General features: G+C 43.0%; 1 protein-coding gene across 8 annotated transcripts; it reads left to right on the forward strand.

The window, feature by feature from the left end:
* Positions 1–1,581: 1,581 nt before the first annotated feature.
* CCNA1 (cyclin A1) lies at positions 1,582–13,449 on the forward strand. Of its 8 annotated transcripts, none has more exons than XM_082700664.1 (9): positions 1,582–1,796; positions 3,109–3,297; positions 7,667–7,913; positions 8,100–8,224; positions 9,075–9,298; positions 10,433–10,637; positions 11,598–11,711; positions 12,783–12,916; positions 13,185–13,449. In XM_082700664.1, the coding sequence occupies exons 2-9, from the start codon at positions 3,133–3,135 to the stop codon at positions 13,234–13,236; spliced, it is 1,266 nt and encodes a 421-aa protein (XP_082556790.1). In that variant the 5' UTR covers positions 1,582–1,796; positions 3,109–3,132; the 3' UTR covers positions 13,237–13,449. The 8 variants fall into 8 exon arrangements, with proteins under 8 accessions (XP_082556790.1, XP_082556789.1, XP_082556791.1 ...); XM_082700663.1 differs by having other exon boundaries at positions 1,775–1,887; XM_082700665.1 differs by lacking the exon at positions 1,582–1,796 and adding an exon at positions 1,892–1,993.
* The last annotated feature ends 360 nt before the right edge of the window (positions 13,450–13,809 follow it).

The raw sequence follows: 13,809 nt of genomic DNA on the forward strand, positions 1-13,809 counted from the left end.
GCAATCAAGATGTTAGAGGGATCCTGTGTTGCCTTCATTTTCAAAGGTACAGAATTCCAGGGTGCAAGGGGATCCTTGCCTCCCAATGAAGGAAAGTCAGTGATAAGCATGATAAAAATTAGTTTCATAATAAGCAAGATCAGTTTCTGTGCTCCTCCTGCACTCTTCACTTATTTCCAAGATGCTTCCCAACTTCCTCAACAGTGGACTGGATCAAATGCTTTCATCCGAACTTTCTGTAGAATACTTCAATTTTCCCATTAATGTAATGCATACCCAGCTCGCTAATGAAGAACACTCAAAAGATTTCCTTCTTTCTTTCTTTCTTTTCTTTTTTTTGGTAAGACTAACAATCATTTCCATTAAAAATAAGGAAGAAGGCAATAACTGTTTCTTACAGTGACCATTTAAATGGCCTTTGCGTCAAAACCAAACCACATTGAGATACCACCTTACACCAGTTAGGATGGCCAAAATTAGTAAGACAGGAAACAACGTGTGTTGGAGAGGATGTGGAGAAAGGGGAACCCTTTTACACTGTTGGTGGGAATGCAAGTTGGTGCAGCCTCTTTGGAGAACAGTGTGGAGATTCCTTAAGAAATTAAAAATAGAGCTTCCCTATGACCCTGCAATTGCACTATTGAGTATTTACCCCAAAGACACAGATGTAGGGAAAAGAAGGGCCATCTGTACCCCAATGTTTATAGCAGCAATGGCCACGGTTGCCAAACTGTGGAAAGAACCGAGATGCCCTTCAACGGACTAGTGGATAAGGAAGATGTGGTCCATGTACACTATGGAGTATTATGCCTCCATCTGAAAGGATGAATACCCAACTTTTGTATTAACATGGGCAGGACTGGAAGAGATGCTGAGTGAACTAAGTCAAGCAGAGAGAGTCAATTATCATATAGTTTCACTTACTTGTGGAACATAAGAAATAACACAGAGGACATGGGGAGATGGAGAGGAGAAGGGAGTTGGGGGAAATTGGAGAGGGAGACAAACCATGAGAGACTATGAACTCTGAAAAACAATGAGAGTTTTGAAAGGGTCGGGTGGAAGGTTGGGTGAGCCTCGTGGTGGGTATCAGGAGGGCATGTATTGCATGGAACACTCGGTGTGGTACCTAAATAATGAATTCTGGTACACTGAAAAGAAATTTAAAAATAAATAAATAAATAAATGACCTTGGGGAGGGTGTCTGCTTTAGAAATTTAGGGATGCGTGTTCAAAAAAAATTAAAAAACTAAACGAAAGGAGTAACACTATATATGCAATGTGTTTGCATGTACACGCACATTTGTAAAATAATAAAGACTTTACCTGTTTTGCCAGTTACTTCTGTAGGGTGCCAGAGCTCCCTGGTTTCATTGACCCTTTCCTCCCTTCCTCTGTTGAGGGCCCCTTCCCCTTAGTCCCACCTCGCCCCTTAGGTATGGCCCCCTGCTTTCTCCGTACTTCGCCTTGGGCCTCCAGTTCCAGAGAGTTCCCTTCCCACGTGGCCAGGCCACCTGCCCAACCCCCACTTCCGAGTTCCCGCAACGTCCCAGGCCCCAGTGCTGCCGCCTGTGTTCCTTCCTCTTCCTGGGACACGGTCTCGCTGTTCCTAGACCCGATTCACTCCGTGCCTGCTGGAACCCATCCGGGAATACCTCTTGTGGGAACTGCGAGCACCACGAGCACCACGTGCGACCCTAAAGCCCCTAAACTCTCCCGCCCGTCCGGGCCACATGCACTGGAACCGGGCCGGCCAGGTGCGGCCTCTGGTGCACACGGATCCAAAATGACTGAAGGCAAGCCGCCACCATGGATTAGGAGGCCCCAGCTCAAGCCCTGGGCCAACCCACTCGCTGCAACTCTGCCTCTCTCTGGGAGGAAGTGTAGGTGTGTGAGCCGGGGACCCGGAGCGAGCCGCGCCCTCGGGCGGGCGCGGTCAGGACGCCACGGCCTGCGCAGCCCCGAGGGCCCCGCGTAGCTCTCCCGAGCCAAGGTTCTCAGGAGCGGGCCGGGGAAAAGACGTTAGCGGGAGGAGTTAGCGGCTGTTGGGGAAACGGGTTTGCGGAAACAGTCCCTTCCCAAACCCCCGCCACCGCGGGGTGGGCCGCCTTCTTCCCTCCCAGGCCGGGGGCGCCGGCCTGAAGGGGCTCGTGTGCTGAGGGCGACCGCCTGCCCCGGCACGCCCGGGGATCCGTGAGGATCCGGGGGCCGCCGCCCGTTGGCCCCGCCCGGCCCTGAACCCCCAGGGATCGCGGCGCGTCAGCCCGGAGCGTGTCAGGTGAGGAGGTCGTCATGGCGATGTGGCTCCCGGGCGCGCACGCCCGCTGCGGTTGGCATGGAAGCGGCCCCCGCGAGGCCCGGGAGCGCCGCTGATTGGCTGATTCAACAGACGCGGGGGGGTTGAAAGTAATTAGCGCTGAGCGCCGGGGCCACCGCGGCTAGGAGCCCGGCGCCCCCGCTGGAATCTATTAACACCTCGGTCCCCTCCCGCCCCGCCCCGCCCCCGCCCCGCCCCCTCCGGCGGCCCCTCATTCCCAATCCCCGTGTGTACTTGCTAATTGTTCGAGACTTATATAAAGATATAAGGCTGAGAAGAGCGAGGCCCGCTGTGGGTTCCAAGCAGGTTTTGGGGCCTTGTATCTGGTGGAAGGAGGGCCGCGGAGGAGAACCTCGCTTGTCATTTGGGAAGGGGACTTACTTTCCCGCAGTGATGTATCCTGGATCTTTGGTTTGCAGGGAGGTGGGGAGAGGGGTGGGAGTAGGAGGGATGAGACAAGCATCGCAGTCAGAAAAGACTCGGGCTTGCAGTTTTAGACTCCCCAGTTAACGTGGGGTTTAGTAACCTTGCTTGGAGCTTTGTGAGGATTAATCTCTCCCTCCAGCCTCAACCAGGTCTTGGAAAAAAGCCCGGAGAGATTCAAATCACTGTTTTGATTCAAAGGGGCTTTGATGGCTTGCACCAAGGCTCATGCCCTTCCTTGCAGCCTTAATAATTGCAGCGGTCATATGTGTTCTGCTCTCTCTCCTAGACATTCACTGCATGCTTGGAGCCCATGGTGGAAGAGGTTGACTAACCATTGGCTTGTTTGTTTCTCCTTCCCTGATTAGTTGCATTGTGTGGAGACTGAGGGTATGCATTGCAGCAGCTCCAAGAGCGGAGTAGCCCTAGCTCCAGTGTCTCGAGGTCCTGATGCCTGTCAGATGATAACCAGAGCCCAGCTCGGCCAGGATCCCCCCCAAAGAACAGTCCTAGGGGTGCTAACTGAGAATGGACAGTACAGGAGGCCCTGCGGCCAGGTAATGACTGAGAACTGCTGTGGAAGCTGGTCGTTGAGGGCTATCATGCCATGGTGGGAGATGGGTTTCTCTTGGGAGTTTTACCCGCAAATATCTTCGAGTATTCCAGCCTTGAAATCTGGACTCTAGGGACACTGGTTTTGTTAAAGATCACTTTGGTCCGTTTTCCCACTAGAAATAGTGAATAATTATTTATATTATTTATTCCAATAGCAAGGAAATTGGTCTAGGAACTGTTTATTTTTTATTTTTTTTAAAGATTTTATTTATTTATTTGACAGAGAGAGATCACAAGTAGGCAGAGAGAGAGGAGGAAGCAGGCTCCCTGCTGAGCAGAGAGCCCAATGGGAGACTCGATCCCAGGACCCTGAGATCATGACCTGAGCCGAAGGCAGCGGCTTAACCCACTGAGCCACCCAGGCGCCCTAGGAACTGTTTAAATTAAGTATAGGTAAAGCTATTTAAGTGCTGGGCAAAGAGGAAGAATTAATGTACCAAAATAAGCTATGAAACTGGGGTTCCTCTAGATCAGAGTGGTGTTCAGACTGATCTAGACTGTGCCTGAGGCAATCTTGAATAATCTTTGCTATGTTCATTGGAGGTGATGTTAGAATCCAGATTGGAAAAAGCTAAACTAAATTGCTTCCAAAAGTGTGCTTTGAAAGTAGACATCTCCCCAGGACTGAACAAAGGCAGCTGGGCAAATTGATCATGGGACATTAGATATTAGTTGCTTATGCTTAACATATCATAGGTACCTCCCTTAACAGATTGGAAACAAAATCAGACACTTAAGAATGCAAACGAGGGGTCTGGATCCTTAAGAATGAATTTTGGGATAGAAAAAAGCTTCCCTGAGTCCGTTATTAGACAAGCCTCTTGTAACTATGGCTTAAGCTTTTAATTCCCATTGTAGTGGAATGATGCTGGCAATAGTATAGTGAAGTATGTAGGCCAGGAATTCTTCCAATTTAGCAGGTGAGAAAATTTCAGAGGTTTAGGAAATGTTAAAAAAAAAAAAAAAAAAGCACGGTAGAGGCCAGATTAGAAGCCCTTCATTCACTGACCATCCATGCCTCTTGGTGGCATCTGATTAGTTGGAGAGAAATAACCAAAGTGATCTGTTCAAAGCTTTGGAAAAAAAAAGTAGTTTTAACAAACAATGTGCTTAGCAGTATTTACTTTTTTAAACTGAAAGACTAAAACCTGGTTCTTACGAATCGTCAGTTCTGCCCATGCTGTCCAGGCTCTCTTTAAATTCGTAATGATTAGTTAACCTTTTGTGTTGCCTCATACTACTTCTACATTTCCCTGCTCTATTCCTCTACAACCTCCTTGGAAATCTGTTTTCTAGATTTCTTTTTAATCCTCCCAAACCTCTACCTCCATCCTTTCTCTCAGCTCATGACTCTGTTAGCCTATTTTCCTAAAAATATAGAAGCAATGAGAACAGAATTTCCACATGTTCCCTTGTGTCATATACTCTGCCACGCCCATCCTGCTACAAGACTTAACATGTCCCTGCTCATATGCAAGGTGAATCCCCCCACCCCCATGTGCAGGATACCTTATGCCTTCTTGCCTCTTCAAGGATGTCGTTTGTGGCAACTCTCCTTTCTCTCCTCAGTCTTGTCTAGTAAGTGAAACTCCTAAGCATGCAAATTTATTGTATTTTTTTTTCATCTTAAAACCCTTTTAACTACAAAGCTCTTTGCAGTAACTGTCCATTTTATAGCAATAATTTCAGAGTATATTTATCCTGCTCAACTATAAGCTCTGTCAGGACCAAGACTGGGATGTCAAGTTCACTGCTGTATTCTCAGTGCTTAGAACAGTGTCTGGCCAGGGTAGCATGCAAGTATTTGCTGAATGAATACTCTCTGTCTCTAATTCTTCTTTCCTCACTTGATGGATCTAGCAGCATTTGACACAGTTGATTATTCCTTATTCCTTGAAACAATTTCTTCAGTCAGCCTAGAGCACACTACTTTCTCCTGGTTTTCCACCTACCTCATTGGCTGTTCCTCCTCAATATCTAAAAGAGTGCTCTAGGAGTTGGTATTTGATCTGAATCAGCACTCACTCCCTTAGCCATCTCTCAAGCCTCTTAGCATTAAATACCATCTATCTGTTGATGACTCATACTTTAATCTCTGGTCTGGACCTCTTAGCTATATTACAGATGCCCATATTCGGCAGCCTACTTAACATCGCCCCTTGGATCCAAGGGGATCAATAGGATCCAGGGGATCAATAAACATCTCAAATTTGTGCAAAATCAAACACTAACCCTAGACCCAAACAGCTGTTGCCAAAGGCTTCCTCATCTCAGTAAATGGAATATTCATCCTATTATTCAGCCCAGAAACCTTTGTCGTCTTTGACTCTTTTTCTCCCAACCCACATCTAATTTGTTGAGAAAATACTATTGGCTCTACTTTTTAAAATGTCTAGAATCTCTACTTCTCAGACTTTATTACTACTACACTGGTTCAGATCCCTATTGTGTCTCATCAAGAATTTGCAGGTTTAATAATGGTCACCTTACTTGCTCTCTAAACATATATACAGCCAGGGCAATCTTATTAAGACATAAATCAGATCATACCACTCCTCCTTCATGGCTGCTCCAGTGGCTTCCCACCTCTGAGCTGTAGACAGTCTTAAATAGTCTATGGTAAGGCCTTCCTGATCTGGCTTCTCTCGTTTTTTTGACTTTGTGACCTATACCCCTTTCTTTCTCATTCTGTCCTCTCTGCTCCTTGCTTGGTCTTTAAGACACACTTGAATGTCAGGGTATTTACCCATGCTGTTCCCTCTGCTCAGAATGCTCTTACCTCTATTTGTGTGACTTACTCCCTTACCTCATTTTGTATCTTTGCTTACATCTATCCTCTTCATTAGGACCCTTCCTGGCCATACTATTTAAAATGTCAAGGACTCTCTTTTCCCTGTATTATTCTCCTCTAAAGCACTGAACACACCATCTGACGTAACATGTCTTATCTTATTTATCTTCCCCCGTACCCCATGCTAGAATGTGAACTGCATGAAGGCAGCCCTTCTTGAATGTTTAATTCCTGTCTAAATTCTGAGCACTTAGAACAATGTATGGTACATAATAGATGCTCAGGAATGCATGTATATCTCAACCCTGGTAGATATGTCGCTGGAGCAGAAGCCAAACTTGGTAGTGACTTGGAGTCATGGTTCTAGTAACTTGTGATTTTGGTCCTTTATATATTCCCTAGTTTTTTGTTTGTTTTGTTTTTGTTTTTGTTTTTTTAGTATTAATCATAAAGAATTCTTTCTTAGGGTGCCTGGATGGTTCAGTCAGTTAAGCATTTGCCTTTGGCCCAGGTCATGATCCCAGGGTCCTGGGACTGAGCTCCGAGTTGGGCTCCCTCTCATCAGGGAGCCTGATTCTCTACCCCCTCCCCACTTATGCTGTCACTCTCACTTTCTCTCAAATAAATAAATAAAATCTTAAATTTTTTTTTCTTATTAGAAACCAAATATTTAACTGGCTAGATAGAAGGGAAAACACATACTAACTTGAAAGTAGCTTCAAAAGTAAACAACAAGATTAATTATTAACAGTCAAATATGAATATAGTAGCCAGACCTAACATTTGCATAAATATAACTCAGATTCCTAAACCTTGCCCACCTGTTCTGGTTCAGCTGACCTTCAGGCTGTCCACAATGACTCACCTTAATGTGCTTATTCACGGAGGAGGTGTACATAGTCGTTCCCACTGCTAATGCTATAGGAATAAATAGAAGGGAGAAGCAATGGAGAGGTAGGTTTCCCCAAGTTAATTACATTATGTCATGCAAGAGATTCTGAGGCATCGTAAGAGTTAGTAGTACGAGTTTCTAAACTGATCATGTTTCTAAATATCTGGGTATAAAATGGGAACTTTATAAAGGCGCTTACTAAAAGCTGTTTAAGGAAGAAGACTACAGGAACTCAGTGACTGTGTGTCAAGAGCTTTGCTGGGTACTTATAAAGTCCTATAAGGTTAGAGGTATGAAAGCCAATTAACAATCTCCTTCCCCCTTACCTATTTCATTTTGGAGGAAAGCTATGGTTTCTCTTTTTTCTATAATCTTGAGTCCCCTTCGATAAATATGCAAGGAAGATGACAAATTAGAGGTATCTCTTTTCCCAAATGTCACATGTAGACAAAGATAAGGAAGAAGTCATACTTCAGAAGCTTCATTTTCTGAATTTAAGTTGCAGATCTAGATGTTTCCATTTAAGACTGTTCTCCTCTTCCCAGCCTGCTGGTTTGAGTCACACAGGCTTACATCACCTATATGGTCTTTGGGATGGCCTCTAACAGAAAACTTAACCCTCTTCTAGGGGATCACAACAATCAGGTGTTTCTCTGGATCAGAAAATGTCTTCCCTCCAGCTGGAAAGAACGTGCTCTCTGACTGCACAGTCCAGGTGCCAGCCAAGCAAGTATTTGATATCTACATGGATGAGCCTGAGCAGGGGGACAGAGACGGCGGCACAGGGAAAGATGGGATGGCATTTGAGAATATGTATGAGGTGGACACCAGCGCACTCAAGTCAGACCTTCACTTCCTGCTGGATTTTAACACAGGTAATCTGATTCACCTCGGGCCGACAGGACCCTATATCCATAATTGCCTGCTGTATTCAGTAGCATGTAACTAGCAGGAGAAATCCATGAAGTACAGACTTACTTTCACAACTGCCTGTGGAGGGCTAGTGGATGGAATGAATTTTTAAATTGGATGTCTTACCTGGTCATGTTGAACCCCCGCAGTTTCTCCAATGGTGGTAGACTCATATCTCCATTCCCAGTCTGAAGATGCTTCAGATTTTGGTACAGATGTGATAAACGTGACTGAATATGCTGAAGAAATTCATCAGTATCTTAGAGAAGCTGAAGTGAGTTTTCCCAAATTCTGTTTCAACTTCCAGCATTCAAAACACTTAATAATAAGAAAGTTATAAACTCTTGGCCAAAACCACTAATGAATAGCATTCTTATGACCTCTAAACATAGGACTGTCTATGAAAGGTAATAGTTATGGGGCACCTGGGTGGCTCAGTTGGTTGGGCATCCAACTCTTGATTTCACCTTACTTTAAAATCTCAGGGTCCTGGGATCGAGCCCTGCTCAATCTTGCTCAATCCTTACTCAGTGGGGAGTCTGCTGGGGATTCTCTCTCCCAAATAAATAAATAAATCTTAAAAAAAAAAAAAAAACAACCCTGGGGTGCCTGGGTGGCTCAGTTGTTAAGCAGCTGCCTCCAGCTCAGGTCATGATCCCAGGGTTCTGGGATCGAGCCCTGGGTCAGGCTCCCTGCTTGGCGGGAAGCCTGCTCCTCCCTCTGCCACTCCCCCTGCTTATGTGCTCTGTCTCTCTCTTGCTATCTCTCTCTTTGTCAAATAAATAAATAAAATATTTTAAATAATAATAATAATAATAGTTGTGAGGCAAGTAGCAATTACTTGCACTATTTCTCCATGACTCAAGGCTTTATACATTAGGTATTTCACTCTTAGGAATAACCCATATTGCTATCCCCCTGCTTTAAGTTATTTATTTGTTACCTAATTGTATTACAGAACCAGAATTTCATACTTTCTTCCACATAGTAAAGATGTACTTGGTTCTTGATCAGTTTCTTCCTAACCTTTGCTCACAAGATCCTTTTTTAAATAGCAACTGTACCATGGAGTGATCTTTCTGACATAGCAAGTATTTAAGCATCGGAACTCTTTTCCCAAACAGATAAGACACAGGCCCAAAGCACACTACATGAGGAAGCAACCAGACATCACAGAAAGCATGCGAATGATTTTGGTGGACTGGCTCGTTGAGGTCGGTGAAGAGTATAAGCTTCGAGCAGAGACTCTCTACCTGGCTGTCAACTTCCTGGACAGGTTTCTTTCATGCATGTCTGTCCTGAGAGGGAAATTGCAGCTTGTAGGAACAGCAGCCATTCTTCTGGCTTCGTAAGTGTTCTTTCAGCTTAAATAATGTCAAACTGCAACCTGTCAAAACACTTGATTTTCTTTCCATTTATTGAAGAAATAAATGGGAGCAGTGCTCCCATTATCGAGCAGTGCTTGATAATTAAAGCTTATTCATGCCTCCCTTGATAAAATATCATCATTTTTGCAGCATTTATTGAGAAACTGAATCTTAACACATGTTCACTCTTCAATTCAGATGTTTAACATTTATAGCAACAAGTTCAGTATCATGACAGAGGCAGCCATCAGCTCTAATTCAAGACCCAATTTAACTATTTTGCAGCGCGGTCTTTTGGCTACATTCTAATACAAAAATATTTTAGTTATATAAAAGATTTTGGTTATACAAAAGCCAACTTTGTGATCTAGCAAATGACTGGTAAGAACACAATTTATTTGGTTACAGTGAGCAAACTATCATTTTGTACAAAAAAGAGCTGGCTTAGGCCTTAAAATCAGTGATCTGTTGGTGGACGGCAGTTTCTATGATTCTTCTAGTCTCAGACATTCTAGTCATTAATGTCTAGAAACTTGCCAACTACAGATAACAGAAACAAAAGCAAGAGCAAAAAAGTTGATAACAATGAAATTGTATCATTATCTTACTCTTGGATCCATAGCATCATTTGCTTATTCAGTAGAGATTTCTGAACATCTTTTTATTTTTATTATTTATTTCTTTTGAACATGATCTTTCTTAAGATCTAAGATCTAAGGAGTTGTTGTTCTGTGATAGTGTTTAATATAACATTGTTTTCCACAAGATGAGTGGGGCTCATAGAATTAAGATGAGTTTATCTGTGTGTCTGTCATTCAGAATCTTTTAGCATATCAGAGGTCAAACCCCAAAATTCTCAGTTGGAAATTGTTTCTGTTACTCCTGGTAGCAGTAAGTACAACAGAGCCTTGTAATACTCATGTTCTTGTTCTGGCATCACTAGGTATGAGATCTCTAATATTTTCAATCCAGTACCATTTAATGATATTTAAGTGGATATGTGGGTATGAAGTAAACAAGTCTGCAAGGGCCATGCAAAAGGCTGGTTATGATAACATAGGAAGGAACCCTATAGGTTCCAAGCTTTACTTTCAAAAACTCTTTACCTTTCGTAGGAAATATGAAGAAATATATCCACCTGAAGTAGATGAATTTGTCTACATAACTGATGATACTTATACCAAACGCCAACTGCTAAGAATGGAACACTTGCTCCTCAAAGTCCTGGCTTTTGATCTCACAGTGCCAACCACCAACCAGTTTCTCCTTCAGTACTTAAGGAGACAAGGAGTGTGCGTCAGAACGGAGAATCTGGCCAAGGTAAGCCACGTGACTTCCGGGAACTTGGGAGCCAGGAAGATATAAAGTAGCCTTTTCTGATCATCCTTCAGTTCTTCCTTCCTTTTCAATGCTTTGTCTTCGATCCAGAGGAGCTTTTTAGCAATGGAAAAGAGCTAACTCTAGGATCATGATTTCTGGTTACAAGACAATATTGTTGATGCTGTTTGACAGACAAAGGTTGTATGATCACCCAACTCTTAAAAGAAATTTAAGTTTGGAAATTGTTCCCTTGTCAAATATAGACCACGTGCAGGCAACTCCTCTTCTTAGTTTACAGAATGGGAAAAAAGTAAATGCAGTTTGATTTGGCACCAGTCTTCTCCTAACATATTAAGTAGTAAAGCCTTATTTGGTTATCTGGGGTTATAGGATAGGACTTTAGTGGAAGGCACTGAAGTACTGGTTCAGAACACTTGGTGACCAGCCACTGTGATCTAGTATATTTGGTATGTTTATGCTACTCAAAGAGTAATAAAGATGTATGTAGACATTTCCTGGTGTGTTTCTTCTAATCTCACAGGTACTCTAGCCTCTGAACCACATGCATTTGCTGGTATTATAATTAATAGCTTCAGCACGGTCATAGTTTTGCCATTGGCCAAAGACTCTAGTCCCACTCCAGTGGCCAGAACAATGCTCCTTTACGTGACTAGCATGCATCAGTACTACTAATATAAGACAAGAAAAGTAACCTAATACTGTGCAGGTGGGCCAAATCCTTGTATACTGACATTTACTACAGCATAAATGTTATTCCGGTTATGGACAGGCATAGCAATTATTAACCCAGTGAATAATTTTGAGCATCTGTTTCTGTCTGCTCGTCACTGGATACAAGATGAACAAAGATAAGATAGTTTTTTCCCTTGATGTTTTTAGGTTGACCTGTAACCTTAGTTAAATTTCTAATTCCCCTGGGATTTTCTCTCTTGTGCTTAGTATGTAGCAGAACTGAGTCTACTTGAAGCTGACCCATTCTTGAAATATCTTCCTTCATTGATAGCAGCAGCAGCTTATTGCCTGGCAAACTATACCGTGAACAGGCACTTCTGGGTAAGATTCTAACTACTTTCTAGATGAAATTTAAGGCCTATCTAGGATTCTATTCAGTAACTCTCAGGGCTCAGAATGGACTGGCCTTTTAAGAGGGAAAGTTAGTTTGATAAGGAACCGATTGTCTTGTCAACAGATGGCAACATGCCATGGAGCCTTGCAGGTCAGCATTTATGGCTTTGACTCAATGGCCTTGAGTAGAGATTGCAGGAAGTCAAGGAGATGGTGTGGCATGCTTATTCAGAAGAAGCAGGCCTGGAAACCTCAATGCCCACCTCACACGAGAATGCCTTTGCAGTACAAGCATTGAGCACTTCAACCAAACATTGTTGACTTTTGTCCTCTGTGTGTTAAACAATCTGGATCCAATAGGATGGTCAGAAGGTTGCATCAAGTTTTCGGGGAAACAGGGCAGGTAGTGCTGCCTCTTGGTCCAAGAAGACGCAAGACTGGAAATGGGCCCCTCGATTTGGTTCTGAAGGCTCACTTTTGTGCTAAATACTTATTTACTATTCTGCATTCACTAAGAATCTTTCATATATAAGGTGTAAATAGAGGCTCTTTAGGGACCAGTAGAAATCCTGCCCATGAGAGAATCAGTATAAATAACCTGGCCCCAAACTGAGCATTATAAATACACAATATGAGGGATGCCTAGGTGGCTCGGGTCATGATCCTGGAGTCCTGGGATCGAGTCCCGCCTCGGGCTTCTTGCTCAGCGGGGAGCCTGCTTTTCTCTCTCTGCCTCTTCCTGCCGTTCTGACTGCTTGTGGGTGCTCGTTCTCTCTCTCTGACAAATAAATAAATAAATAAATAAATAGATAAATAAATAAAATCTTAAAACAAATTACATAATATGAGCAAATGAAGAACTCTGGCTCTTCTTCCTAATATTTCACTTCTAAAGTCACTGACAGACGATTACAGTTTCTTTTGAGATGACTTGTGGATACTTCCTAAGTAATTAAATTTCCTTTATTTCACAGGTTTTTTTTTTAATCTCACAGTTTTAATCTTCAGCTTTCTGATATAAAGTTATATGACACAGTTTTTTTCTTTTGTCTTGATTAGCCAGAAACCCTCGCTGCATTTACAGGCTATTCATTAAATGAAATTGTGCCTTGCCTGAGTGAACTGCACAAAGCATGCCTTGATATACCTCATCGACCTCAGCAAGCAATTAGGGAGAAGTATAAGGCTTCAAAGTAAGTTTCTGAAATTTTCTTCTCTAGGCTTACTAATTTAAAGCTTTAATAGGTTATAGTCATGTCAGAACAAAAATAGAACAAATCAGAAATCTTGTGCTAGTCTTGCATGTTAAATCAGGAAAATCAGTGTAGAGAGGTCTAGATTTATAATTTGTCAGCCTGGAGTACATACAGTCAGAAAGCTTTCTCCCTTTCTACTGAAACTCCTGGAAAGTTCCGTGGCCTGAGATTTTACAAAACTGAAGTCCTTTGGGTCTCATTTCAGGTACATGCACGTGTCTCTGATGGAACCACCTGCGATTCTCCCTCTACAATAAGTTTCCTTCGGAAGCACTTTCAGAACTTCACCTCCAGATCAACCGAATTCGTCTTAACTTTTATAGTTTTCTGCAGGTTGGGTCAACTAGTGTTGCTACAAGATAGATGCCATATTTTTAAAAATGTAAATGTAGTTAGGTCCTCTTAGATGTTAGTAGCTTGTAATGTCATCTAACATTTTTTAAACAATAAATAAACAACTTGTTTTGTGACCATGTGTTAGACTCATTTACTAATTAGGATGGCCCATATGCTCGCCTGGAATTTTAGTGGGGAGCATTCTAAATGTCATCTCTATTTCAAGAATTCTCCTACGCTGGTTTCATAAATCTGACATGCTATTAGGATTAAGTGTTTTGAGGAATTCAGAGATTTTTCATGTTTTGTGAGTGGCCCACCTGAGACTTTTTCCTTCCTATCGCTTTACTCTTCACACAGCTCACCATAAATTGGCAAAGGAAGGAACTCCAAGCTTAGACTCACTGGTGCAGGATATAAACAGGCCCTCTCTATTCTAGTTTTCCTTGAGGACCCTGCAGAGTAAAGACAGTGAACTGAGACTAAATGCAGTC

The sequence above is a fragment of the Mustela nivalis genome (assembly GCF_964662115.1).
Source record: "Mustela nivalis genome assembly, chromosome: 15".
Taxonomy (NCBI): Eukaryota; Metazoa; Chordata; class Mammalia; order Carnivora; family Mustelidae; genus Mustela; species Mustela nivalis.

Excerpts from the sequence above, each read along its gene's own strand:
- CCNA1 (XM_082700667.1), top strand. Across the intron at positions 9,299-10,432 it reads GCAGCCATTCTTCTGGCTTC|GAAATATGAAGAAATATATC; the intron begins GTAAGTGTTCTT and ends TACCTTTCGTAG. Across the intron at positions 12,917-13,184 it reads GAGAAGTATAAGGCTTCAAA|GTACATGCACGTGTCTCTGA; the intron begins GTAAGTTTCTGA and ends GTCTCATTTCAG.